The 27490-nt window shown below is 63.2% G+C and overlaps 3 protein-coding genes across 10 annotated transcripts in view; 2 read left to right on the forward strand and 1 right to left on the reverse strand.

The window, feature by feature from the left end:
* The first annotated feature begins 1013 nt into the window (after positions 1-1013).
* MPND (MPN domain containing) lies at positions 1014-9610 on the forward strand. 7 transcript variants are annotated; one of them, XM_042928053.1, is made up of 14 exons: positions 1014-1089; positions 1195-1493; positions 2227-2463; positions 4108-4240; positions 4970-5054; positions 5226-5322; positions 5603-5675; positions 5756-5832; positions 6004-6057; positions 6623-6791; positions 6930-7000; positions 7498-7587; positions 8250-8342; positions 9143-9610. In XM_042928053.1, exons 1-14 carry the CDS (start codon positions 1083-1085, stop codon positions 9227-9229), a joined length of 1572 nt encoding a protein of 523 aa, XP_042783987.1. In that variant the 5' UTR covers positions 1014-1082; the 3' UTR covers positions 9230-9610. The 7 variants fall into 7 exon arrangements, with proteins under 7 accessions (XP_042783987.1, XP_042783989.1, XP_042783990.1 ...); XM_042928055.1 differs by having other exon boundaries at positions 6710-6791; XM_042928056.1 differs by lacking the exon at positions 7498-7587.
* Positions 9611-9676: 66 nt separating this feature from the next.
* The window catches only part of SH3GL1 (SH3 domain containing GRB2 like 1, endophilin A2), a 30313-nt gene continuing 12499 nt past the window's right edge, over positions 9677-27490 (reverse strand). Inside the window, exons 2-10 of the mRNA XM_042928065.1 lie at positions 14834-14902; positions 14457-14529; positions 13387-13530; positions 12909-13042; positions 12659-12817; positions 12254-12357; positions 11638-11762; positions 11489-11545; positions 9677-11048 (exon numbers count right to left, since the gene is read on the reverse strand). Coding sequence (XP_042783999.1) covers positions 10852-11048; positions 11489-11545; positions 11638-11762; positions 12254-12357; positions 12659-12817; positions 12909-13042; positions 13387-13530; positions 14457-14529; positions 14834-14902 — 1062 coding nt within the window. The 3' untranslated portion in view covers positions 9677-10851. The remainder of the gene's footprint in view (positions 11049-11488; positions 11546-11637; positions 11763-12253; positions 12358-12658; positions 12818-12908; positions 13043-13386; positions 13531-14456; positions 14530-14833; positions 14903-27490) is intronic.
* On the forward strand, positions 15497-18055 carry LOC122213793. 2 transcript variants are annotated; one of them, XM_042928067.1, is made up of 2 exons: positions 15497-15623; positions 16322-18055. In XM_042928067.1, exon 2 carries the CDS (start codon positions 16614-16616, stop codon positions 17301-17303), a length of 690 nt encoding a protein of 229 aa, XP_042784001.1. In that variant the 5' UTR covers positions 15497-15623; positions 16322-16613; the 3' UTR covers positions 17304-18055. The 2 variants fall into 2 exon arrangements, with proteins under 2 accessions (XP_042784001.1, XP_042784000.1); XM_042928066.1 differs by lacking the exon at positions 15497-15623 and adding an exon at positions 15638-15784.

Here is a 27490-nt window from a genome sequence, read left to right on the forward strand (position 1 = left end):
GGTGCCTCTGCGCCGCAGAGCAAAGGTCTTGGGCCAGGGGCCAGGGACAAAGGACGGCACTGAAACCGACCCGCGAACACCCAACTCGGCTCCGCCTCCGAGAGCCCGGCGCGAGGAGGCGTGGGAAGTCGGGGGGCGCGCCAGCCTGAGGGCACGTTCTGACCCGGGATCTGATTGGCTGGCACAGGACCTAACTCTACAACCGAATGGATACGTGAGGCCCGGGAGCTCCTGTGATTGGCCGAGGGCTACGCGCTTGGCGGAAGCAGCGGTTTAACATTGATTGGCTGGAGGGAATCCCACGACTGCTGCCTATTGGTTGAAGTTTAAATGACCCTCCTATAATTGGTTGTTGGGCTCCGCTTGGGCCCAACCTTGGAATCGGCCCAGGGGAATGGGAGTTAACCCTTTAGAGACTGACGTCCGGCTTAGGCGCTTTATTTATTTTTATTTTTACTTAAAATTTTTTATTTTTAAAGTGGTCTCTACACCCAACATGGAACTCGAACTTACAGCCCCGAGATCAACAGGCGCCTGCTTTACGGACTGAGCCAGCCGGGCGCTCCGCCTTGGGCGCTTTAGACCTTCCCCATTCGGCCTGCAGCCCCAGGGCGCTGTGGCTCGTTCTCCGGGGGTTTCTCCCCTGGTCTCCACAGCTGAGACTTCTGGTCCCTCAAGTGTCCCACCCCTCCCGGTCCTAGTGAACTGAGTCCCCCGCGCCCCCCAGCTCCGGGTCTAAATCCAATAACAGGCCGCCCCAGTGGAGCCACTAGTTCCCGGAAAGCGAAAGGCCCGGGGCCTCAGTTTCCCCGCTTGGTAGGTTGCCACGCGCCTCCCGCGGAAGGTGACCTCGAGCCTCCGTTTTCCCGATGGTCCCGGAGGGATGAGTCCCCGGCTCTGCCCGTGGACAGGCGCGAGGCCTCCGGGTCCCGGCTCCCGCGGGCAGGCCGAGCCCCCCTCCCGCCCCCAGGCTGGGGCCCCTCCCCCTCGGGGCGGAGCCGTGTCACGTGCCGGGAAGAAAGAGCCAGCGGCGCGCAAGTCGCACCGGGCGCGGGGCGCGGGGCGCTTGGGGCGGAGCGGCCATGGCAGGTACGGCGGGCCCGTCTGGGGGTCCGGGGGTGGGGGGCGGGGTGGGGTCGAGAGGCCGGGGCGGCTGGGGGCGCGCGGCCCCTTGCAGCTTGTCGCTGCCCGCAGCTCCGGAGCCGCTGTCCCCGGCGGGTGGCGCGGGCGAGGAGGCACCGGATGAGGACGAGGACGAGGCAGAGGCCGAGGACCCCGAGAGGCCGGCTGGAGCTGGCGGCGCGCGCAGCGGAGGCGGCGGGGGCGGGGGCGGGGGCGGCGGCGGCGGCGGCGGCGGGGCCGGAGCCGGGGCGGGCCCGGGGGGCTGCGGCGGGCCCGGGGGCGCGCTCACCCGGCGCGCGGTCACGCTGCGGGTGCTCCTCAAAGACGCGCTACTGGAGCCCGGCGCCGGGGTGCTGTCCATCTACTACTTGGTGAGCGTCCCCTACCCCCCATCCCGTCCTGGCTGGGGCAGGAAGGGGAAACTGAGGCCCAGAGCTCTCCTCCCACCGGCCAAGCCCAGGTGTGGGGAGGGGAAATTGAAACAAGCATCCAGACCCAGCACGGACCCTTCTGGGCTGCAGGGCATCGTTTACCAAACAGCCCATTCCACAGAGGAGAAACTGAGGCTCGGAGAGGACACCACCGCTTTCCTGGCTGTGTGACTTTACTCAACCTCTCCATATCCTGGTTTCCTCATCTATAAAATGGGTTTTTATTTTTCCTGTCGCGGGGTTGTAGGAGGGTCAAAGGAATACAGCGCCCAGCAGGCCGCCTGCTACACTATGTTTTACACGTTTGCTGCTGTTTCCTTGGGCCTTGTGAGTGGGGGCAGTTCATGAATGGAGCACTTGCTGTGTGCCAGGCTGTGTGCTGTGTGTTAGGGACCAAGCAGGCCCCGTCCCTGCCCTCTGGGGGCTCATGGTCCAGTGAGCGGGTGGGCAGACACAGAGCTGGGCAGTTTTAATCCAGGCTGATGAGGACTGACTGTGGACATACAGGGACCGGGAGGCATGTAAGCTGGTCAGCTTCCTGGGAGGGATGCCGTGGGCAGAAGTGGGTGCCAAGCTCTGGGGAGCAGGGCGGGGGGGGAGTCAGGGAGGACTTCCTGGAGGTGGCTTGGTGGGTACCAGGGCCCGGGTGGAAGCCAGGCTGCTGTTACTGCAGGGGAAGAAGTTCATGGGGGACCTACAGCCCGACGGGAGGATCGTGTGGCAGGAAACGGGACAGGTGTTCAACTCACCCAGCGCCTGGGCCACCCACTGCAAGAAGCTGGTGAACCCGGCCAAGAAGTCCGGCTGTGGCTGGGCCTCTGTCAAGTACAAGGGCCAGAAACTGGACAAGTACAAGGCGGCCTGGCTCCGGCGACACCAGCTGCACATTCCCACGGCTGCCGCCGATGAGGTGCGTCCCTCAGCCTCCTGAAGCGCTGTTGGATAAGGAGTACCCAGAGTGAGCACATTGGAGCTGGGCCCTGTGGGATGACGGGGAGTTTGTCAGAGCGAGGCGAAGGGAGGAGTTTTCAGAGGGAGCCGATGACAGCAGGGCCGCGGAGGTAGGAAGCCACGCAGCGCTTGGGGAACCGTGATCAGCGGATGCAGCCTGAGGCTCACGTGTCTTAAGCAGCTGAGGGGACTGGAGACAGTGGCAGGGACCAGATCGGGGAGAGTTTCTAACGCTATGATAGTAATAACATCTTTGAATATTCACCAGCTGGTGAGCTTGGCCTAGGGTCGTCTCTGGGTGCTAATTCTCCTTCGTATGTAAGTGAAGATCCTAACAGTATCCGTATGTGTCATATATGTATATCTTGCTGGCAGATCGGAAACCTGCAGGGCCGATGGCAGGCTGGAAACAGGAGGGGAGGACTTGGGCTTTTTCCCTGAGGTGGGTGGGAGCCCAGGAGGGCAGAGAGGTTGGGCAGACCTGACTCAGGTGCCCACACGCGCCCCCTGGTGGCCGCCGTCTGGCACAAAGACTGGGGGGTGGCCAGGGTGAAAGTTGGGGACCAGGATGCAGGTGACAGAACCGGTCCAGGCAGGAGATGATGGGGTGGACCGGGCGGACAAGTGATGGGTCAAGAAGCGGGCAAGTTTTGGCCGATTTTGAAAGTGGATCTCACTGGATTTGCGGTTGCATCAGATAGATGTCGGTGTTAAGAGATGAGGCTGCCATGGGGACTGGGGAGGATTGGGGGACAGTCAGGTGCAGCGTGGTTATAGAGCTGAGTGGAGGTGCCTGGGAGCACCCCCGCCCCCCCCGCCCCGCCCCCTCCCCGAGACTTCCAGGATCAGCCGGACGCTGAGTCTGGAGCTCAGGGGAGGCTTGGGCTGGAGACAGGACTGTGGGGGTGGTCAGGCCAGAGACAGGGTTCCAGTCCCAAGAGTGGAGGAGACTGCCCCGGAGGAGAGCAGGTAGGGAGACAAGAAACCCGAGGACCCAGCCTGCACACCGGGGAGGGGTGGGAGATGGAGGGGACTGGAGAGATGGGAGGGAAGCTGGGTCCCTGGGGCGCTCCCAGAAGAAGGAGCCGGGACCAGCCAGACCCTGCGGCGAGGAGGAAGAGTACAGCGACCATGTGCCTGTTGGGTTTTGGACACTGGGAGGTCACCCCAGCAGGGGCAGTTGAGGGCAGATCGGGAGAGATTATTGAGAGAATCTGGTAATGGATCGATAGGAGGTGTGCTAATTGCCTTGCAGGCATTATTTTATTTCACCCTGATGCTGTCCCTGTGCGCTGGAGGTCATTAGCCCCTTTTTACAGATGAGGAGAAGAGAGCTCAGAGAGGTTAGGGCGCTTGCTAGAAGCTGCACAGCTTGTAAAAGCGGAGGAGAGGTTTGAAACTCCGCCCGGCGGCTGCTGGAAGGTGCTCAGATCTGAGCGGCACCAGGACCTCAGGCCGCCTGTGCTCACTCGCTCCCTCTAGTGGGCCCCTGGGGCAATGGCAGGACCCTAAGGCCAGCTGAAGGTCTGAGTGGAACTTGGTGAGGAGGGTGGGTGGCGCCCAGCTGAGGGTCCTGCCGCCTGCCCCGCCCCGCCCCCACCAGAGCCCGGCCAGTGAAGGGGAGGAGGAGGAGCTGTTGATGGAGGAAGAAGAGGAGGAGGTTCTGGCAGGGGTCTCCACTGAGGACAAGAGTCGGAGACTACCTGCCAAGGGACCCTTGGAGCCTGCGCACCCAGGTGAGAGGCTTAGAGGAGGGCAGGAGGCGGGCAGAACTCGGGTGAGGAGGTGGCTGGAGGGGGGGGAGTGCAGATCTTGCGTTTTTCTCTGCACTCCCGACATGCCTGGCGGACTTCCTAGTTCTGCCTAATTTCTTTCTCGCGGCCTGACTTCTTTTTTTTTTTTTTTTTAATGTTTATTTATTTACTTAAAGACAGAGAGAGAGAGATCGTGAGCAGGGGAGGGGTGGGGGTGGGGGGAACAATCCCAAGCAGGCTCTGTGCAGTCAGTGCAGAGCCTGAGTCAGGGCTCAACCCACAAACACTGAGATCATGACCTGAGCCGCAATCAAGATTCTGATGCTCAACGGACTGAGCCCCCCAGCGCCCCCCACCCCCCTGCCTGGCTTCTTAAGCTCTAATGCTGGATTCCTTGGTCCCGTGGCCCGATTTCTTCACTATGCTGCCTGATTTCCACGCTCCCCTATAGGATTTCGCTGCCTCAGTGCCTGGTTCCTTTGGCCCCCCTGCCTGGTTTCCTGGGGTCCTTGCCTGATTTCCTAAGCCCTTCCTCTGGTATTTTAATCTCCTTTTTTCCAGTTTGTTAACCTGCCACCTGATCTCTCTGTTCCGGGGCCTGATTTTTAAAGCTGCCTCTGGAGGTTTTTTCTTAGGCCGCCTTGTCTTTGTTTTCCACTTCTGGGCTGGGAGGGATTGAGGCTGCCTTTTCCCCCCTCGCCCGCCCCACAGAGACCGTGCCCCCCGGGAAGCGGGTGGAAAACAAGATCCGGGTGCCTGTGCGGTATTGCATGCTGGGCAGTCGAGACTCTGCCAGGTCAGACACACCCTGTGCCCGCCACACCCCCGCCCCCAGATTTCACTAGCTCTTGCGGGGTGGGGGGGGGGGGGACACACAAGGTCTCACATCCTTAGCGCTGGCTCTGGAGGCCGGGGAGCTAGCTCAGGGCTGAGTTCCTGAAGCTGCGGGACCCTCTGGCTCCTACAGGAACCCCCACACCCTGGTGGAAGTAACATCCTTCGCTGCCATCAACAAGTTCCAGCCGTTCAACGTGGCCATCTCCAGCAACGTGCTGTTCCTGCTGGTGTGTGCCCAGCTGTCACCTTGTCCCTTGAGGGCCAAGGGCCAGACCTGGGCAGGTGGCTGGGGCACCTGGAAGGGGTCCCTGGGAGGTTGGCTCTTACGAGGGCAGGGACCTTTTCTGTTTTGTTCACTGCTGCTAAACAGTAGGCACTCAATCAGTGAAGGAAGGAGGAGGCCGATGGGGTGGTCCCGGCACATTGCAAGGGCTCTGGCCCCGAGGAGAGGCACTTGGGGCTGGGCCGCAGCCTGAGCCGCTCTTCTGGTGTCCGTCCCCTCCCCAGGACTTCCACAGCCACCTGACTCGAAGCGAGGTCGTGGGGTACCTGGGGGGCCGCTGGGACATCAACAGCCAGAGTGGGTATTTGGGGCCAGGTGGGCAGGGGGGTGTCTGGGGCTGGGGTTGATGTCTACACCTTCTCTTCGCCTCTGCACAGTGCTCACGGTGCTGAGAGCCTTCCCCTGTCGGAGCCGGCTGGGGGACGCGGATATGGCGGCCACCATGGAAGAGGAGGTGAGGGGGTGCGGGGGGTCAGGGCGTTGTAGGGAGGGCTCGTGTGGACACAGCTGTCCTGGCTACCCTGTCCCGGTGGCTAGTAGTGCAAAAACGAGTGTGCGAAAGAGTATGTGTGAGCGCCCGCCCCGTGGCTGTGACCCTGTCCGTGGTCCTGCTTCCTCTGCACAGGTGGCCCGCCCTCTTTACCCCGAGCCTCGGTTTCCAGGCCGTGCCTGGCACATAGTAAGAGCCCAGTGAATATTAGCTGCCACTGTCAATAGCGTTGTCATAGTGGTGCTTTGTATGTGCCTGGCGCTGTGCAACGTGCACCACACCCACCTTCTGGCACCAGCAGTGACCCATGGGGACAGGCGAATAGGTGCGGATTCTGCACGCACGTCTCTCGGCCCACCTCTTTCTTGCTCCTTACGCCAGCACTTGCCTCTGCTTGCTGAAGGCGTCCAGAAATGCCTGTTCCTGCCCAAGTGCACACACACATCCTCCTATCTGTTTAACTGTTTGAGTGCCCTCTGCGAGCCGGGAATTGGCGATACAGCCTGCCTAAAATAAACGTTTGCCTTTGCTTTGTGACAGGTGCATCTTTTTTATGTATTTGTTGACTGTTCCCCCTCCCCTGGCCTCCTAGAGGGTGGGGGCGGGCTCTGTCTTGGTACCGCTGTGTCCCCGGGCCAGGCACACAGCAGGCACATATTAAGTGCTGGCCTCGAATGGGGATGGGATGCGGCAGGTGCGCTGGCGGCTGGGAGGGGAGCCCCTGGCTCTACCGCAGCCTCGCCTGTGCCCCCAGATCTACCAGAGCCTGCTCCTGCGGGGCCTGTCCCTGGTGGGCTGGTACCACAGCCACCCGCACAGCCCCGCGCTCCCGTCGCTGCAGGACATCGACTCGCAGATGGACTACCAGCTGCGGCTGCAGGGCTCCAGCAACGGCTTCCAGCCCTGCCTCGCCCTGCTCTGCGGTAAGGCCTGGGCCGCGCGCGTGCGCACGCGTGCGTCCTGCGCGTGCGTCGGGCGCGTGCGTCTGTGCGCGCGCGCGCGTGGCGCTTCGGGGCCGCCGACCCCTCCAGGCCGTCGCCACTCTCACTGTCCTCCCGCAGCCCCTTACTACTCTGGCAACCCGGGCCCCGAGTCTAAGATCTCCCCCTTCTGGGTGATGCCGCCCCCCGAGGTAGGCGGGGCTGTGAGGGGAGGGCAGGGTCGCGGCGCTGCGGGCCAGGAGGGGCCGGTCGATGGTCCGTGGCCAGGACTCTGGTTCTGGGCTCATTTAGGGGATCGGGGACCTCCGTTTCCCCCCGTGAAACGGGACCATAACCGTCGCGCTGTCCCGGGCTCCCCAGAGGGCCTGGATGTTGAAAAGGCGCGGGCATCACGTGGAGCCCTTGATACTAACACGGCCTCCCTCCCAAACTCTGCCGAGTGCCATTCCCCACATCTGTCCTGGGGTCAGAAATCGGGCTTGGGAAGCCATTCCAGGGTGCGTGGCTCGCTTGGCGGCCTCTCTTGCTGGGGGCAGGGCCACGCTGCCTCCGGAGTCGCACGGCAGCCTTCCGTGGAGGACCCACGTGGCTCTGAACCTGGTCGCAGTGTGATTCTCTGACTGCTGGCCCAGGACACATCCCCTCGTGGGATCGGAGGCTGGGCGTGACTGGCTCGTGTCCCTGCCAGCAAAGGCCCAGTGACTACGGCATCCCCATGGACGTGGAGATGGCCTACGTCCAGGACAACTTCCTGACTAATGACATCCTTCATGAGATGGTGAGCTCACTCCCGGGCGGGGTGCACAGGGCCCCTGAGAGGGGCGGGTGGGGCTGAAGGACCCCGCTGGACGGTGGCGAGACTGCAGGACTCAGGGTGGCTGAAGGCGCCACATCGGGGCATAGGCCAGACTCCTCGTCCGGGGCTGAAAATCACCTGTGGCTTTAGGCTCAAGTCCCTGATCCTTGCCCACCTGCTCCCCCCACCTGGCCTTGCTGTTCTGGAAGTTACCTGAGGTGCCCCCGCCTCGGGCCTCTGCACCTGCACTGATTCTCCAGATGGAGGCACGTGAGGGGACTTGAGGTGGTCCCCCAGCTGTTTTTTAGTGTCGATGTTCCAAGTGGCGTTTGAAAAAAGCTAGTTGGTCACACCTGTGGGATCCCGGATACTGTTGTTTGGATGAGGCTGCGCAAGGGGTTCGTGTCAGGCTTGTGCGACACTCAGTGTGCCTCCCTCTGCCTGGGGCTACTTCGGTCCCCCTCCAGGGGCCTCCTGCCGAGCTCCCTGGTGGCACTCCTCAGTGGGTGGTCTCCCTTGGGGTCCTGGGCACCTACGTGCCATATGGGACTGAAGCCCCACAGGCTGCCCACCGCCGTATCCCCGGCACCTGGCACGGGAGGGAGGGCAGGAGCGAGGAGTCCCATCGGCCCCCTGTCCCCCAGATGCTGCTGGTGGAATTCTACAAGGGCGCCCCTGACCTCGTGAGGTTCCAGGAGCCCTGGAGCCAGGAGCACACGTACCTCGACAAACTGAAGGTAAGACTCGTGTCCCCTGTCTCGTGCAGACTCCGTAGGAAGACAATGTGGGGGGAGCCCTCGAGAATCCATCCGCGGGCAGCCTGAGAAACAGTGTCCTAAGTTCCGTATTATTTCAGCTGGGTGTCAACGCTGTCAACAGCATTGCTGGGTCACAGCTGGGTGGTGACGGTGACGGGGAGAGCTATTCAAGAGCAGCTAGAAAGGGGAGAACCCGCAGACCCTGGGCCGTGGGGATGGAGAAGCCATACTGGGCCCTATGTCACGGCGTGGGCGCCCACCCGAGTGCACAAGGGGTCTGACTCAGAGCCTCAAGCGCCGGCAGAGCTGAGGCGAGCAGAGGTCTCTCCAGCTCGCCGGCCCTACAGCCAGTGGGACGCGGCAGGGCTCGGCGGCCTCGGGGGTGTCTGACTGGCTTCCTGCCTTGTAGAGAAATGCAGTTTTGCACGTTTGCTTGTTTTGCTCAAACTTCAAGAGTGACCAGAGCTTCCGGCTGCCACGGGTCACTTCCACCCCGTTGCTGGGCTGGTGGGGCGGGGGGCAGCCCCCGGCGCAGAGGGTGTGAGAGCCTAGGCAGGAGGCAGCTAGGAAGAGAGTAGGATTTGGAGTGTGCAGATAGTCCTCCGCTCCCCAAACCCAGAACATTCCGCGTGAGCAGGCCTCCTCATTTAAACATAAAACTTTGTCTTGGGGACGCTACCATGTGAGTCGGTTAGGAGAGCCTCTGCCCGGATGGAGGGGAGCCGGTGAGGCCAGGACCACCGGGCACAGCCCTGAGGCACCAGCCCTGCTCCTTTCAGATCTCCCTGGCCAGCAGGACACCCAAGGACCAGGGCCTGTGCCCCGTGCTGGAGCAGGTTTACAGCCTTCTTAAACAAGGGAGCTGAGGCCCCGCCTGCCAGGGCCTGGGGGAGCCTCTTGGTCAGACTCTGATTCCCCCCCCCCCCCCCACCGTGGTTTGGGCTGAGGGGGACTGGGACCAGGGGGTTCTCTTGGGGGCTGTGCCGCTCTGTTCCCGTGCAACTTAGCTGTGCGGTGGTTGGGGCACGGATAATAAAAGACAGAAGCAAATAGCCTGGGTGTGTGTGTCTCACCCTGGGGGGAGGGGGAGCCCCCCCGCACTCGTCCCTGGGCACACAGGCTGCTGTCTGGGCAGCGGTGCAGGAGGGGTTGCTCGGAGCGCCCACGTTGCGGGCTTCCTGGGGCTGCAGGGACATCTGGAGGACGTGATGCCTGTGCTGGTGGCTGGGCAAATGACTTTTCCCCCTGCTCCCCTGGAGACTCACAGAGAGCCGGGGAGGAAGACCCGCCCTGCACCACACCAAGCAAGAGGCTGTAGAAAGAGACATTTAATACTTAAAAAAAAAAAAAAAATCAGGATTACATTTCGATCTGCCGATCGTGGCCCAGGTTCCACTGCTCATGTCTGCCGGGAGGTCTGTGCTTCCCCCGTGTAATGGCAATGAGGGGGCCTCAGAGCCAGGTGTCCCTGGGGCCTTTGCAAGGTCATCAGAGGAGGGGAATGTGATCCAGTCCCGAGGTCCCCTAGTTGCGCCAATTTTTGGGTTAGACAAGAGAGGAAGTAGCTGCGGGGCCCGGCTCTGTTGGTCAGGGCGGCTGCCTGCCTTGGTCTGTCTGTCGGAAGATGGCTGGGGCCGCTGTCAGCAGTGGGGACAGTGGCTGGCTTGGGATTGGGGAGGCGCCTGTGACCCTCCTCAGGGTGGTCCCAGGGGTCTGGGACCACCTGCAGGACAGAGGCCACAAGACTCCTGTGGTCCCGTCTGTGGTGCACACGTGTGCCGTGGGCACGGCTGGTGGTGGCGGTTTGTGCCAGAGGATCGTCCGGTGTGCTTATCTGGGGCGGGGCACCCTACACTTGGGAGGCGAGGAGGGGGTGCGGGGCAGGGTGGAGGGCACTGGAGGAGGGAGACGACCGCACCTCAGAGGCTGTTCAGAGAGGGCCGGCCTTAGGGGAACCCTGAGGACCCCAGGCTCATCTCTCCCCAGGGAGGTGGCATCCACGGGTGTGCCAGGGCCTGGGGAGCCCTGGAGTGCCCTGGAGTTGGGGCTGGGAAGGAGTGTTGTGGGTGAATTGAAAAGCAGGGTGGTGAGTGTCGGCCAGGGGTCCTGCTCAGAACCCCCATCTCCTCCTGTTCAGGGCAGGTCTCCTGGGGGGAGGGGGGGGGAGGGTGTGTGTGTGCACGCGCGTGTGAGAGTGAGGGGGCCCACCTGGAGTTACCCGCTCCTGGAGGCGTGGGAGGAAGTTAGTGTTTCTAAGAGCACCTTAGTGTTCGCCCCCTCGGGGCGGGGGGTCGGGGAGCGAAAATACTGCCCGGCCCCCAGACTGCCGCCTGGAGCGGGGACCGCGGGGTGGGGGGGGCCCTCGTGGAAGCGGGCCCCTCCCCGACATCCAGCCCTGCTGCCCCAGCGAGGCCTGCCTTCCCCCACGGGGAGCGCCCGCGGGCGCCGCCCCGGCTGCAGAGGGCCGACGTGGACGGGGCCGACGCGGTCACTGAGGCAGGGGCACCAGCACCTCCACGTAGCTGAGGGGAAAGAAGCCCGACTGGCCGTGGAGCATGCCCTCGTACCAGTTCTCGTCGATCTGGTTGGTCAGCGTGATGACGTCACCCTCGTGGAAGCCCAGCTCCCCGGCGTTCTCGGGCTCGAAGTCGTACAGAGCCTTGCAGCTCGGCTGGTCCAGCGGGGCTGGGGGTGGGGGCTTGGCTCAGACCGCTGGCTCCTCCCCCCCCCCCCCCCCCCGGGGGCTCCTGTCCCCCGAAGGGCAGCTGCTCCTTCCTCCTGCCCTCCCAGCTTTGTCAGCAAGAACCAGGGATGAGGGATGGGAATGGGCTCCACCAGCGGTCACCAAAACGCTCCTGGGAAGAGCTAGGGCTGCGCGGGGGCATCGGGGTGACAGAATGACCGTGCCACTCAGAGGGCCCGGAGCCTGCTGGACACTCACGCCGATGGGGGGGCGTGCCGCCTGGCCCTGGCGCCGAGCTCCCCCCCCTGCCCGCGACGGGCCGAGAGGACTGGCAGCAGGGGTGTCCACTCCTACCGGAGGAGGGGAGGAGGGAGGCCCTCCTGAAACAGACTAGCAGGCCGGGAGCATGTAAGGGCGGGGCCGCGCCTGCGGGGACACTCACGCATGCTCCTGCTGGGGGTCCGGATGGGCTTCTCAGAAGATCGGAAGGAAGACGAAGCTGCTCACACACAAAGCACAGAGGGGGTTAAAGACCCTGGGCGGGGCCTGGCTCTGCGGTTTGGGGGGGGCGGCCCCCTCCCCGCTCCTTACCTGTGATCTTGGGGGCCGTGGCACAGGGGAAGCCCCCGTTGGACTGCTCGGGCTCCCCAAGGTCGAAGGGCTCCCGGGGCTTGGGCTTGTACTCCCGCTTGGGGCGAGAGGAGGCTTCCCGCATCCTGTGTGCAGGGAGGAGAGCGGGGAGTGGCCGGCGGCCGAACCCCGTGTTATCCACGATGAAGGGACGCCTCCGCCTCCCGCCTTTTGTGCTGCTGCCCCCCCGGGGCCAGGCCTGGGCGCAGAGGCCCGATGGGTCTAACCGCAAGGCTCTCAGCACCCCCCCACCGGGCTCGGGCCCTTCTCAGAGCCTGCCGGCTGGCCAGGTCCTGCCAGACCTGAAGTCCCTTAGCATGCCCACCCTGCCTGGGAACATGGCTGCGCGAGGCTCCCCTTCTCAGGCACTGGACTAGGACTCTCGGGAGACAGGAGCCCTGCCCCCCCCCACCCCCCCCCACCCCAGTCCGAGGCCACTCCAGCCCTCCCCTCTGACAAGCGAGACAAGCCCGACAGGTCTTTCTCCTGGAACCTCCACCCTGAGTACACCCTCATAGAAGCCGGTGGCATGTCCCGGGTGCCCTGAAAGACCGGCCCAAAGCAGGACGGGGCTCACCTTCGCTTGAGCTTGTCGGCCAGCTCGTCCAGGATCTGCACGGCCTGCCGGTGGTAGTCCAGCTGGGCATCCACCAGCGCAGAGAGCTGGCTCACCTGCTCGATCTGCAAGCGACCGGCTGCTGAAGGGGAGGCTCTCCCTGTGACCCCTCCCCCCAAGGCCGCCTCTTCAGGGAGCCTCTCCAGAACGCTCCTGGCGCAGGGGGCCGGCCCTCTCCCCATCTGCCTGACCCTACCGCTGCCCGCGGAGGTGCCCAGAAAGCTTTAGGGGGCTTTGAGGGGAGGGTGGCTGCCTCCTTAGGTCCCGGAGGCTCCACCGGGCGCCGAACCCGCTGCGGGCGGGGCACACGTGACTCCGCCCACCGGCCCCGCCTTCCGGGCTCCCCCCAGTGGGGCCCAGACGCACATCCGTCTCCAGGAGGTTGTGCATGCTGGTCTCCGCCACCTCCTTGGACTCTTCAAACTTCTCCAGGGCCTGGCGCAGCTCCTCATCGGGGATCCTGCCCTGCCGCTTCTTCTTGTAGTCGAAGTCCAGGCGGCGGCCCTCCAGCTTCTTCAGGTGGTGCTGGGGTGGGGGGTTGTGTGTGTGAACTGGGGAGCCATACTGGGCAGGGCGCGGGGGGCGAGGGGGGGGGGGGGAGGGACGCGGGCAGCACCTGGATCTCCTTCAGGTCTTTGTCGCACAGATTCTGCAAGGGGTCGATGAAATTCTGCTTGACTTCTATGTCCAGGGAATCTTTCACCTCTGCCAGGCGCTTCATGGACTCCCCTGCATCCAGCAGGGCGTCGCCTGCGGCAGAACCCAGAATGGGCAAGAAACTGTCACAGGAGGCCGCAGCCTAGGGGCCCAAGACACCCCAACTTCTAAACTGTCCTCCCGCCCCGGGGCCCAGATGCCAGAATTCAGGACCCCATGAGGGACCCTATGGTCTGATCCTGAGCCCCAGCAGCCAGGAGCTGGCGAGGACGGGTGTCAGACGACCCCCCCACCGCAAGGACCGGCTTCCCCAGAATCAGCTGCGGCTGGAGGGCAGGCCTGCCAGCGGCTGTGGCCCTACAGCCAACACTGCGATCCTCGCTCGTCCCCACAGAAAACTCCGCAGCGGCAGGGAAGTGGCCTCCCGCGGCCCTCACCGAAGTTGGACTCGCCGCCCAGCTCCTTGCCATGGCGGATCATGCACTCGCCCAGCAGGCCCTCTGACTGCGGGTAGCCAGGGTTCTTCACCTGCCCGCGGATCTTGGACACCGTGTTGAGCATCGTCAGCTTGGCCCGTGAGGCTGGAACAGAACAGGCTGGGTCGGCACGCGGCCAGTCTCGCTCACGAAGCCCGGAGGCCTGCACTTGACCGGCCACCGGCTGCTCCTCTCTGGGTTCCTCCTCTCCCCAGCACCCTTCTTTCTAAAGCACTGCCCTGGCCCAAGGGACCTCGGTTCCTAGGCCTGCTGACAGCCAGGCTCTGCGAAGAAGCTCCCGCACAGACCTCCCCTTCTCTGCTCACCTCAGCCAAAAGGAGCCCTGGCGGGAAGCAGGAGGTGACCGGCTCCCCTGGGCCCCCCGGGCCTCCTCGTCCTGCGGCCCAGCTGTCATCAAGAAGCTGCCTTCCCTGGCCCGGGAGGAGCACCTCAGAGAAGGCGTGGGGGGCGGGCGCAGGTGTGCACAGGTGCCCCAGACACAGCCCTCCGCTGGGGTGGGGGGAGGGGAGCCACGCACTTCCCTCCGCCTGCTCCAGGCCGTCCGCGGCACAGGCCTCGAGTGGACGTGACTGGTATCGCCGCGCGTCCCACACCCATCACCTCCTGCTATGGGAACCGGCCCTTGGATTTCCCTCAGGGAAAGGTCCCGGTCTCCCTCTCGGACTAGGGGACCCCACCTCATGCTCCAAGGGTGGGCAGGTGGCTGGGGCCTGGCGCATGGGTGGGCGACCGATTCCAACTGGTCTAGTGAGTTGGTCATGTGGGAAAGACGCTCTTTTCTGCTGGGACTGTCAGCCGTAAGGGTGATTTAAGGCTAGGACTGCCACGCAGAACGAGAGCCGCCGGATGAAGTGGAAAAAGTGCAGGACTGAGGACATCCCTTGGACCCTTGGGATCCAGCCACACACACAACCTGCCCACCCTGGGCATTTCAGTTCTCTGAGCTCGTACGTTCCTCCTGCGAGCTCCAGTAAGGGGAAAATTCCAGACTAGCTGGCTGGTACCCCTACCTGGGTTGGGCTGCAGGTACTCAATGGTTCTGGCCAGCACTTCTGTCACAGCCTTGCTGGTAACGTCCACCTTCTGTGAAGGGAGGCAGCGTGTGGGGGTTTTATAACCATCATGCACCGGAGGCCAAACCCGGAGCCCCTGGACAGCCCTCGCCCCGCTCCCTCGCCCCACCTGCCTCAGAGCCCACACAAGGGCCGCCCGCCGCTCGGAGGGCTGCTGGCCTCCCTGCCTACTTGTGGTTCGCTACGCGGGTCCCCCGTGGCTGGGGGATCTGTCCATCCAGGAGCCCCACCCGCAGCCCAGATGTGGCGCTGTGGCCACGGGCACTTGGCAAACGGTGCTGAGCACCAGGCCGGGCGCACCACCTCCCCTGTACCTTCTCCATCTCCTTGAAGTCCTCATCGAGCTTGGTCCCTTCGGCGCCTCCGACCTTCTCACTGACCAGCTGGGGGACAGAAGGAGGGAAAACAGTGTGAGCCTCAGAGGAGGGAGAGGCCCAAGGATGCTTTCCAGCCACGTCCACCACCAGTGGGAGCAGACCGAGGGGTCAGCACATCCACGATGGCTCCCCAGGATGCCGAACATGGCAGCTGGTGGGAAGATGGGTGGCCGAGCAAGGCCCCGATTCCAAACCCACACCTTCAAACCCAGGGCTTTGCGGGGTGGGGGGGGGGGTGGGGGGCACCTTCTGCTAGAAGGCAGAAGCCTTCCTTGGCCATGCCTACTCGAGTGCCCCCCACCCCCAGAGACCTGCCCGGGGCCAGCCAATAGCTGAGTGACGTTCCCTCATGGGGCTGAAGTGCTCACATGCAGCCAGTGATGCCACGGTTCAGCTCCAGGCATGGGGAAGAGGTTCACCAAAGCCTCTTTGCTCAGGGAATCACACACCTCCCTCTTCCCACTTTCCCTGCATTTCTGGGAAGGAATCTCGGGAACCCTGGGCCTGACACTTCCCCGATATGGATTCTCCCTGGGCGCCTCTGGGAAACCAACAGATCTGCAGTGAGGAGGAGGTCCTGTGGTTGAACGGATGTGGGAACTGCCTAGTCTCTTTGTGGCCTCTGCCCCCCAAGCAGCGTCAAGAGGAGACGGGGCTGAGTGCCCCAGTGGGTCAGGGGCTTTCTACTAGGCTGAGCCTGGGAGTCCAGGAAGGGCCTGGGGTGCAGGTGAGGCCACCGCGGGGGGTGGGGGGGGCAGGAAGGAAGCGGGCTGGTGCAGGGCCCGCCCTACGACTGCTGCCACCTGGAGCGGCTTGGGCCTTACGCCATCCTCCCAGGGACCTCGTAGGAGGGGCAGGGGCCACCCTCCTGCTTCTGCTAGCCACTCGGTGAGGAAAGACCCTGGTGTCTCCCTGGGCGTTGACGGGGCGTTCCATTTTATTTCATGGGACGGTTTCAGTTCTTTCGACGATGATAAAACAGGACATGCTCAAATTCAGTGGTTGCCAGAGAGGGAAATGAGTTCTCTGCCTGACGTGAGACCAGACTCTTCTGGTGAACTGGGTGGAAGCTGGAGCAACAGTGCTCAAAACCACACCTTCCGGGCCCGGGTGCAGGACGACAGGGACACGGGGCCAACAGGGACAGGTCTCGGGGCAGGAGCCACAGCCTTCCCCCCAGGGGAGCGGCACGGGACGACCCTGCAGTCTTCCAGGGGCGCGGGGTGGGGGTGCCTCCCTTGGGAGCCCCCAGCTCCTCAGCACCATGCGTAGGGATGGGTTTTCCGGGCCATCCTTGCACCTGGCACACGGGAGGCCATGCTGGAGGCACCCGGGCCCTCCTAGCCTCCCTTCACCCGGCCCGGGAGCTCGGGGCTCAAGTCCCTCAGGTAGCAGGTGACTGTCCCCTACATCCTTTCCCTCCAGGGCTCGTGGTCTTGGAACCAGCTCAAACGGATGAAAGCATGACAAGAGGCCCAAAGGCAAAAGGGAAAACCAAAGGAGCCACACGGCAACGCAGCATCAGAATCCGCACCTCTGCGTGTGGGCTCGCCGGGCCGCGGGCCGCGTCCCGTGGACAGGCCCCGAGGGTTCCACAGGGAAAGCCGGAAGCCATGTCGGTAACGAGGAGGCACCCTTGGGTGTAAGGAACGGGGTTTTCTAGGAAGCACAGGCCTCCTGTCACTGAGCAGCCAGCCCCAGAAGCTCAGGGGCTGGGATGCTGTCTGGGTGGAGGGGGCTGGAGGGCCCCAAAGGGCCCGTCTGTGGGGAAGGCTGCGACCCCGACATTTCAGTGCCGCTCAGGAAAAGCGGACCCGACGAGAGCAGCAGACACCATCACAGAGACAACACCTCCGCCTGTAAAGTCTGCGCCCCAGACGAAGAGGAGCTCACCTTCCGTGCTCCCTCGCTCGGTGCTCACTACAGCCTGTCCTCCTCCCACGCCTGGTGGGTCCGCTCTTCCCCTCCACGTCTGAGACACAGCCGGGGACTCCCACGGGCTCACGGTGTGGAGGGACCGTCCCCCCACTGGCTGAGCCCCGCCTGGCTGCGGACCCGCTCCTGCAGCGCGATGGCCGCGCTGGTGCGTGGAAACCACAGCCTCCTGGGCCCCACCGATCACCAGCAGCGCTTCCGTGACGGCTGCCGCCGTGAAACCCGTGCTGGCACCTCCCGGGGGCCAGCACGAAGCCCAGCCCGGGCCAGAGCATCTCCAGAGCTCTGCCTCAGTTCAGACACAAGCCTGTGCCCCACGTGGCCCCCACGAGCCGAGACTCGGTGGGACCTGGCAGCGGCCTCCGGAGGCGAATCTCCGTGTCCACCCGCGCTCCTCGCCCACCTGGCCTGGTTCTGCCCGCACGGTGGGCCTCAGGCTAGCACTCGGGGACCGTGTCCACGGAGGGCCTAGGGTGGGGTGGGGTCTCTCCTGGGGGAGGCTGGGCGGCTGTGTTAATAAAGACCATGGCTGGGCCACCAGGCACCCGCTGTGTGAGTACCGTGCTCCGGGGCACCTCTGAGCGGTGAGGTTCCGGTGTCCGTCTGCTTTAATGGCTTTACCAAGATTCCGTGGGCCTATCCCACGAGCTGCCGGCCGTGAGTTACCCTTAGAGGAGTTTTAGTGCCAGCGCCTTGCCAGGCTTCTGAACACCTCCAGCAGGAAGGAAGTTCCCTCTCTTCTAGTGGTACCTGTTCTGGAAATTGCACGAATGGACGCTCACCACGTGTCTGGCCTGATACTACTCCCGTACTGCTTCTGACCCTCGGGAAGAGCACGCTCTGCCCCCGGCCCAGGTGGCAGGCACTCCAGGGCGGGACAGGGATCCGTGGCTCCATGCCCGAGTTCAGACTGCAGAGGCGCTTGCTGCCGGTGATGGAGGAAGAGACCCTGCTCCCTGTACGCCCCCCTGCTCGCCCGACCCCCCGCACTGCTCTCCGGGCACTCCCTGGGCCCAGATCCCACCTGGCCTTTCAATGATCGCATATGCAAGGCTGTGTCCACAAGCGGCTGCATCGGGCAGACGGCGGCCTGTCGCAGGATCTTGTGTTTATCAGCAGTGGACCTCACGGTGCCACCTGTGAACTGGGCACCTGGGAGGGGAGCGAGCTGGGGACGGAGCCGAATCCTCAGCCCAGAGCACCCACGTGACTCCCGTGGGTGGGTGTTGGCCTGTGGGCTTCAATACCAAAGACCAGTTGGGCAAGGGGCTGTGCTTTCAAAGACTGGCCTTATTGTTCCAGAGTCTTGGCCGTCTTTGGGGAGTGAGGGATCGGGACACTCGGGAGAGAAAGCGCGCGTATGCAGAATGATCCCCAGAGGGAACAGAGATGCCGTGTGCCATGAGCAGTGGTCAAGCGGAACACAGAAAGGCCAGGGCAGGGTCTTTCATGGGGGGTGGGGGAGAAGCACGGGGACAACTGTCCACACCGGCAGGCACATCTGTGTGCGGCCACTTGGTGGCAGCTGGGGAAGTGGCACGAATCCTGCTGAGCGGGAGGAAGCCAACGGCAGCCTCGTAACCGAATCATCTCTGCAAGGAAACCTGATCGATACACATGACACGGAAAATGAAGGGGCCGATCTGCAGGCTCAATGACCTGGGCAGGTGATCTGCTTTGATGATCTAAGGGCTTAAGGGGGAAAAAAAAAGGAAGAGGAGGCTGGCACAGAGGAGCGGGGAGAAGGGGGGACGAGCGGGGCTGCTCGGGGCCACACGGTCTCAGATGGGGGCTAACGTTTTCCTACTCGTGTCCTACACTGTGTCCAGCCACCTTGTGCTGTGGTGGCCTACTTGTGACGCTCAAGGACCACCTCCCAGGCTAACACTGGAAGTCACCTGACCTCTCCTGGCGCATGCTTCCCCTCCTGCCTCTGCCTAGCTGACTTGGTCCTGCCCATCTGTGGGCGTTAGGGTGACATTCCCCACACCATCCTCAGACGTGAGGGCGAGCTCAGGGCCAGGCGTGGAGGGGAGAAGCTGCCGGTAGGCACTGCTGGAGAGCCCGAGCGACTGGCCTGGAATAGGTGATGGAAACAAGGGGCCAAGGGGAGCCCGGAGGGCCCAGGCCCAGTCACTCTAGCCCAGCCACTAGGGCTGTGGCCCTCGACTTGCCATCCTGAGGATCTGGGCCAGTGACCAGGCCTCCTGGCTCTCAGGTGTGAGCACCTGCTGCCCCAGTCAGCGACGGCTGTCAGGAGGGGGTGGCAGGCCAGCACTTGCTGACCGCCGTGGTGTGATGAACTGTGTCTGCAGCAGGAAGAGGTATGGACCGGGCACGGGAGTCCGTCCTGGCCTTGAGGAGCGCCCCTCCGGCACGGGAGAGGAGACCGTCAGACGTAAGAGCAACGGAGAGAAGAACGTGGTAAGAGTCACAGAGGAGGTGTAAATACGCCCAAAGGGCAGCAGGTAGTGGCCGCAAAGCCAGTGCTGTCTGAGCCGGACCTGAAAGGCCGGGTCCCAAATGGCAGGGCCAGGCCGGGTGGGCAGAGAGAGACATGGGCGAGACGCAGGTTCGGGCCACGAGGGCTGCCGTTCCTGGACTACTCAGTGCCGGGCCCCGTATCTACTCGATGAGGACGCGGGGACCAGAGGGCCCATTTAACAGATGAGGAAACGAGGGTGACAGGCCGTGGAGCTGTATGTGGAGACGGGAGCTGTGCTCAGACCCACGGGACCTGCCGGTCCGCCTACGCGGTGCCCTGTACTGGACGACCGGTGAGCCACGGAAGGAGGGCGAGGCCCGGGGCCTACACAGGGCCTCCCGGGGCTATGAGGAGGGGTCAGAATGCGGTGTGCACCAGGCCTGGACGTGGGAGGCCCCAAGAGGCCACAGGCAGAGCTGAGAAATTCCTGAGCCAGGGTGACTTCATGGGGAGGGACCCGAGGACAGACACTCTCTCCAAACCCCTTCCCACTTGGCCCGCCCTCCCTGCCGCCTCCTGACATCTGGAACGCTCTGAGCAAACGCGGCAGAGCGGCCCCTCTCGGGTCTTCCGTCTCATGACTCAGGACCACGGCACGCGCTGCCCAACGAGAAACTGCGGGGCTCCTCCAAGCTCTCCTTCCTCCTCCCACCCCCCTGCGCCCCCACCTAGGGCGCCGGCAGAGACACAGCTGCTGTCCTCTCTGCCTAACGGGACTGTCTCTTTCTGAAAAGGCGAGGCGAGCCGAGTGTGCTTCTGCGGAGGCGACGTGTGTGGTGCCCCGGCTGCCCAGAGCCGCCTTCTCTCGATGTGTCCGTTCCCACCCGGAAACCTTCCGTGGCCCCCGGCGTGCCCAGGATACTCGGGACGGTTTCCAGAGGCCGGGCCCTCGGGGCCTCGTGAGTTCTCCGAAGAACCGAAGAACGGCTCGCTGACTGGGGCGGAGCTCCCACTGGCTCTGAGAGCAAAGGTCACAAGACGCAGGGCTGGGCCACCGCCCCGGGGGTGAGGGAGAGGTGCCACTGAAGTAGGGGCCACAGAAACATCATCTGTGCCCAAATGAACCTTCCCGCCCCTCGTGGGTGGAGCAGGAGGATGTGAAGACGTGTCAGCGACAGACTGGAGGTCTTGGCACCGAGCGACACGTTATCCGTCGCAGGCGCTTCGTAAATATTTGTGCGCTAAGTCGCCACCCCCTCTGGTAAACCCCACGGAGGGAAGGGCTCCGACAAGTCAGAACTTCCTTAGGCGTACCGGGAATTCTGCAATTTCCCCGTACCCTTCGGGCTCAGGGCGCACACTTCCTCTCCTCCTAGAGATCAAAACTCAGTGTTTCCTCAACTGCAGCTTTTGGTGAAACGGAGCAGTGGAAGCGATCAACCAGGAAAAGTCTCCCGACGTTACGTTCCACACAGAGGCTCCAAACTGGGCATGGTGGCCACCAGATCAGGCCCCGGCGAGCAGACACACTTCCGCACGCAGTATGGCAGGGCCTCACGGGAGCCTAGTATTGGTGCCAGAAGACAGTGGCCTCTGAAAGCCGGGGCGTTCCCTCAGCAGAAGGGGCAGTAGCGGCTGAGACGCTGGCTCAGAAGCAGAAGCCGGAGGCCCCCCAGACTGCAGGGACGTGCCAGCTGCCGGTCTCCCGGCCAGACGGGACTGGCTGTCGTCTGGGGAAAGAGCCAGGAAAGCTGTGCAGAGGAGCCTGGCATGGGGGCCCCGGTCAGACCTGGCCTCTTGCCATCTGGACCCCCGTGGTTTTCTGCCACCTGCAGGACCGGCGTTTAGGTCACGTCTCAGGCGGGCTCAAGCCTCCCACCTCCCCGTACCGCTTGGCTCCTCGAGACGAAGAGCAGGGCCCCCGGGCTGGCCCGGGAAGATCGACACTTTGCTGTCTGGAAGGCGGTGAGCCGAATGCCGCGTGAAGTCCCAGCTGCCGCTTCCCTGCCTGGCACATGCTGTTCAAATGACGGGGGAAGGCCCTGGAGTCACCTGTCTGGCTTAATCCAGAAGTCTGAGCTAGCCATGGCCACTGCACTGGGAGCAAAGCAGGAAGCGAGCATCGGGAAGAACTGACTGGAGAAGGAAGTGGCGAGGCAGACGGGGAGAATCACTCAGGGACTGTCAAGGCGGAGGGAGTGACGAGTCAGGTGACGAAGCTCTGGGTGTCGCTGTCCCCGAGACACAAGAGGGATGTCGCTGAGGCCTGGTCTTCAAGCCCGACCTCTGCTTCTGCAGGCAACACAGTCCGAGCACCAGCCGGGAGAGGCTCCCACAAGGCAGACGCCCAGGAAGCTGCCCCTTCGGCTCCAGCTAAAAGGATTTTTCTTCACTGACTGCGAAGTCCCGGCCCACCCTCCCCCACACGGTCACACGAATTTCCTAATGAGGTTCACGACACCTAGGAGTCTGTCACGAGGTCCCTTCATGCCCCCTCCACGTGCCTGAACCAGGCCTGCCCCCTCCCTGGTTCGGACTCTCCTCACCCCTCCCTGGGGCCCGGGGAGCCTCCACACTGGCCTCCCTCCCCGGGCCTTGCTCCTGCCTCCTGTCCAGGACTCTCCATGAGCCAAGTCAGGGCCTGCCACCCTCTCCAGGCACCTGCCCGGGCTTTGCCTGCACCCCCAGGACTGCTTCCGTGCCCCCAGTCCATCACTTCAGCCTAACTGCTGGGGGGGAGCCAGAGGCCCCAGCTTCAGTGTGATGTCCTGTTAGAGGCCCCCAGGCCCCCCCCTCAGAGCACTCTCCCTAACTCTGGATACCACGTCGGTCCCTAGCTGACAGCACACTCCCAGGGTGCAGGGACCATGTGTCTTGCTTTCTGCCCCAAGCCAGCAGGTTGCATGGGCTTGATGGATACCATCGGACTGGCTGGCCCCTCTTCCCACCTACAAAGGGTCGCTCTTGGACAGGACAGGGTCAGTGTGGTGTGCTGGCCGTGCCCCGGCTGCTTCCCTTCAGGGCCGCCCCCCCCCCCCCGCCCCGCCTCCCGAGGAGGGGCTAACGAAACACAGGCGCAGTGGCACGGACCCTCCCGGAGGCCAAGTGAGGGGCCGAGAGGAGGCAGAATGGGCACAGGCAGCTGCAAGTCGTCTCCTGTTGCTTCAGGGTCCCAGCCACCAAACGTACAGAGCTGGCCTCAGCCCTGCTTCAAGGAAGTGCCTGTCCCTCCCCCAAGGTGACTCAGCAGTCCTAGGAGATGGAGTAACCAGAAACTCGCCCTGCCAGGCCTGGGCTCCACGTGCATGGTGTGGGGACAGGGCAGGCTGAGTGTCGGCCTGCGGAGGGCCCAGGCTGGCCAACACTGGCCACAGACAGGGATTTCCCCTCCCAGTCCGCCTGGCCAGGAGCCACAGGACTGAGCACCCTCCCCACGCACCGTGGTGGAGCAGTGACCTCTAGTCCTAGTCTTGGCTCCTCTGGGGACCCTCCCGGTTTCCTTGTCAATGAAATGGAGTGTTGGCCCAGGTTCAACTGTAAAGATCGACAATCCTCGGATTTCCATTAAGATGCCAGAGCTTCCCCACAAGGAAGCAGAGGCCACTTAACAAAACTGGCCCTCCTTTTCATCCACAGTTAACCAGGTCGCTGATCGATTACACAGAATCTGGGGGAGGAAGTGGCCCTGCTGGGTGCTGGGGAAAGCCGGCTTCCAGCTGAAACACTCATGGCTTGGAGAGGAAGGCAGGACAGCAGGAGCTGAGAGTCACACAGCACAGATGATGACGTTCCGTGGTCCTTCTGTCATCCTTGAGACCCCAAAAGGAACGGAAAGAGCCACCTGAGACCTCCAGCAACCACCGGGCCCAGCTGCAGCCTCTGAGCAACTACCTTCACCTCATAAACAGGACAACTAAGGCCCAGGAGGCGAGGTGCCTTGCTCACGGCCAGGCAGTGTGGTGCATGCTGTGAGTGAGACCAAGCCGGGCGGAAGGGGTGACTGAGCCCCGAAAGTGTTAAATCACCCGTCTCCGGAGGCTGCCCCTGCACTTCTCTGGCTTGTTTCCTCGTTTTCTTTTCCCTCCCTCCCTTTCTTTCTTTTTATTTATTTATTTTAAGAGAGACAACACAAGTCGGGGAGGGGCAGAGCAAGTGGGAGAGAATCCCAAGCAGGCTCCATACCACCAGGGCAGAGCTCCACGCGGGGTTCGAGCCCACAAACAGTGAGACCATGACCTGAGCCAAAGTTGGATCCTCAACCACCTGAGCAACCCAGGCGCCCATTTTCTTATTTTCAGAGGCTGGGTGTCAGGGCTCTGGGTGCAAGGGAGCTGATTAATAACGAGCACTGGTCTGCTGGGGACTGAGGTCGGCCCTTGGGGTGGGCTGCAAACCCCAGCCCTCCCACCAGCAAGTGTGGGGCCGATCTTAGGCCCCTGCAAGCGGGTGGTCGGGAGGACCTTTCCTGCTCCTGGATGTCAGGCCAAGGACCCAAGTTACCTATGCTGGCCCAGAGGCAGGAGACCTGAATTCAAGGGCCGGCTCTGTCCTGAGCCTTCTGGAACTTGACACAATACCCATGGCTCAGGGCTGACACGAGGCCAAAGCTCCCAAACACCAAAGAGCCCTGGACAAATACCAGGGGTGCGCCAGACTGGAGCTCTCCGGGGAGGTCCACCAGTCTCCCTCATGCAGAACCCTTCCCGTGGCACGGTGTTGCTAACCTGGGAAGAACTGGATAGGACTCCCTCGCCCCCACCTGCTGACTGTGGCTCTGCCCAGAACACACCCTGGGAAAGGGAGAAGCAAAGCCACAGGCCCGGCAGAGGGACCAGCAGACTGGGGTGGGGGCTCAGGCTGTGAGCTCCCTCTGCCTCCTCCCAGGACAGGTGGAAGGAACCAGGCCCGCTGACGGGAGGACTCTGAGCTGGGCCTGATCCCAGCCGGCATCCCTGACCGTCCAGACAGTTTTTACCAACTACCAAGATGCCAGCAATTGTCTGACGCTCGTCTCCTTGGAAAAGGCCACACGTGGGATTCGTGACAGGGCTAAAATGTCTGGATATGTATCAGCCTTGTGCGTTTTATCGCCTCATCTTGGCGATGAGGCGGGAGGGCTGTGGGTCACACAACTGGGAAAGTCAGTTTCAGACGAAAACTTATAAAAAAGAAACACCCAGCCCACAGGCAAATGTAATAAATCCCCCGAGTCCTGCCTGGCCGGGCGGCGCCAGCCCCGCGTCGCTCAGCGGGTGCCGTGCGGTGGCCGCCAGCTGCCGGTCCACAGTCAGGGTGGCGAAGCAGGATTCTGCTCTGCGTGTGCAGAGACAACAAGGGTGTTCCACGAACTCCTCTTTTATCGATGGCAGAGCTGACGTAAGACTAACTCTTCAGGAAGAGACAGGAGATGAAGTTTGGAAATCCTGCTTGGAAGGCACAGACGCAAGGTCAGTATCAAACACCGGGAGCACAGCTTACCACACACGGGGCTAGGCACCCGGGCACAAGTCTCAATGAGGGGCCGTGAGTACCCCAACCACGACGAACTAAGGTGACCGATGAATCGATCTAAAGCCCAGCGCCCCTGCCTCCTGGAACACAGAGGCCGTCGCTCCTGTCTCTAAGACCCCTTCCATTTTTAAAAGCCTAACTGATGAGAAGCCACCTCTTCCAGGAAGCCCTCCTGGTTCTCTATCACCTGCCTCCTTATCTAGGCAGGAGCGATGTGGCCCCTGGCCACCTGTCCCCTGGCACTACTGGCCCTTCTTTTCTCAAGCCCCCACCCCCTTCAGACATCACCTTGGACCAGGTTCACTCGAGCTGCGTCTTCCGTTCGGTGACGGCACCGCCTCATCCCCATCTCTTTATGGTCCTCCTCCCGCCGGACTGTGAACTTGAAGTGAGCAACCCCATCGCTGCTGTGCCCACGCTTGAACCAGGAAGGACCTGACACGACCTCACACACCGCTCCGCGGTGGCAGCGGACTCAGGAGCTAGCGGACGGCAGCACCTGTCCGTATCCCCAACTTCCCCTTGGCGTCTGCTTGTGGGAAATTCAGGCCAGGCTGGCACTCTGGCTGGAGGCCGCCAGCCCAGCTCCCTGCTCTCCACCCCAGGTCTGCCCACAGCTGGCTCCCTCACCAGAGAGCAAAGGTTCGGGAAAATTTGCACAGAAAAAAATCTGAGCAAGCCAGGCCCGGGCTGGTTCGCATCCAGAGGACCCCACTCCCGGAATGGCAATGGTTTCTTATCGACAGGAACCCGCGTGAGAGCCACAAGTCTGTGGTTTGGGAGCACAGGACACAGGAAAGGAAGGCTGGCAGGCAAAGAGCCTCTAAAGACCAAAGAGAAACACGCCAGGCTGGAGCTGTGTGGGACCGGGGCGCCGAGGGCCGCTGTGAGGGCAGAGCTCCGACGCGCAGCTCCCTGACACAGCTCCAGGCGGAGGCTCTGAGTGCGTGCTGAGGAATGTACCCTCACCCGGCTCGACTGCTCGCCTGTCATATCAGGGCGGTGACAACAGGCTTGGCTAACAGGTGACTCACGGCCACGGTGGCCCACGGTCCCCAAGACCGGTTTCTTCCAGCGTGGCTACAAAAGCACCCGGGCAGGTGCTGATCCCAGGACAGCACGTGGCAAGCAGGGAGAGGTGAAGCCATCAGCAGCTCTCAGCCCGGGAGACCAACCCCTGCTGTGTGTTTATGGCCGTGACCCTGCCCGACCACTCCTCTCCCTACACACCCCCCCCATTTGTCCAGGGGCACTCGCCCTTCTCAACTGCAAAGTCAGTCTCGAGAACTCAGAGCTGGGAGGAGTCTCGGGATCTCGGCGCAGTCACCGCAGCACAGACCAGCAGGGCCGAGGAGAAGGGAGCGGCCGGGGTTAGGCCGGCAGTTCCGGCGGTCACCGGGGCAAACTGCTCCTGGGCCCCCAGCTGCCACCCACCCTTCTAGTGAACGGAGCAGGCAGACCTGTCCTTTCTCAGGATGCGCGGTCAGGCCTCGCACATGCACACGTGCGCACGCACACACACTCGCTGTCACCGTTCGTGCCCCGGCAGTGGGCGAGCACCCGGGGACCGTGCTGCGGGCCACAGACGGAGACGAGCCGTTCTCAGGGGCCCCCTTCTCCTCCCTCAGGGCTCATCGTCACTCCAGCAATGCCACCTGGGACAGCCTCACCCCCCTCCCCACCCCCAAACACCAACTTCCAGTGGGCAGTGTGCCTCCCGTGAGGAGCTGGGAGGGTGGCGGGGGCCTGGCTCCCATTAGGTACCGGGACAACCAATATCCATTGAGACAACAGATACCGTTAGCACGCACAGCCCGCCCTCCGGGAGCTCCTGGGAGGGCACTCTCGGCCCCATGACTCTATGCAAGAGGCAGCCCCTTCTGAGCCTCAGTTTCCTCACCTGTACCACAGGAGGTGGGGGCGACGTGCTGTGGGACTCAGTGTGAACGTGCTTTAAAAACCACAGACCACCCGACGCACGCACGCCTGCTGCTGGCTGCGGGGCACGAGACCCAAGGAAAGGCGGCCAGGAAGGCTGTGTGCAGGCAGCAGCCGTATGCAGGGCCCCACGACTCCGACAAGGCCCAGAAACAGGATCTGCCGTGGGGCCCACGTGACAGGGGCAGTAACGAGTCCGCGTTCCTGGGGTGAAAGGCCTTCTGGGGAGCCCTCCTAGGAGGGACCCATGGCTTCCCACACACCCAGGCAGGGATAAAAACCACGTCCACAGCAGGCCGACCTGACGGCTCTTCCTCTGCCACAGAAGCCCCACCCGAGGGGACAGTGACGGAACCTCGACTCCAAGAAATCTCACAGCACCAACCACACAGCTGATGGGCTGTACCCAATCCCGAAGCTCCACCTGTGGGGCAGGGTGGGCGGGGTACCGAGCTGGAAGGAATGGGTGGGAAACCCCCAGTGGAGAGGGGCGCCTGGCACACAACTGCTCCACCAGTCTCCAGTCCGCCCTCTTCTTCCCGCTCTCACCCAGCCAACCAAGCCCGCCTGCCGGCCGGCCCTCACCACCCCCAAGTGCATTTTTCTACCCTCCATCCGGGCTAATGGGATTCCTGCCCCCAGCGCCCCCACCCGAGATCCCCGTCCTCCCCATTCTCCCGGATGGCGCTGCTGTGCGCATCCAGGCCGCACTTCCACGCAGGGAACGGAGTTTCACCCCCACGACGTGGGGTCAGGGTCGTGCTGCATTGGCCAAGACGGCAGTG

Source organism: Panthera leo, chromosome A2, assembly GCF_018350215.1.
Source record: "Panthera leo isolate Ple1 chromosome A2, P.leo_Ple1_pat1.1, whole genome shotgun sequence".
Taxonomy (NCBI): domain Eukaryota; kingdom Metazoa; phylum Chordata; class Mammalia; order Carnivora; family Felidae; genus Panthera; species Panthera leo.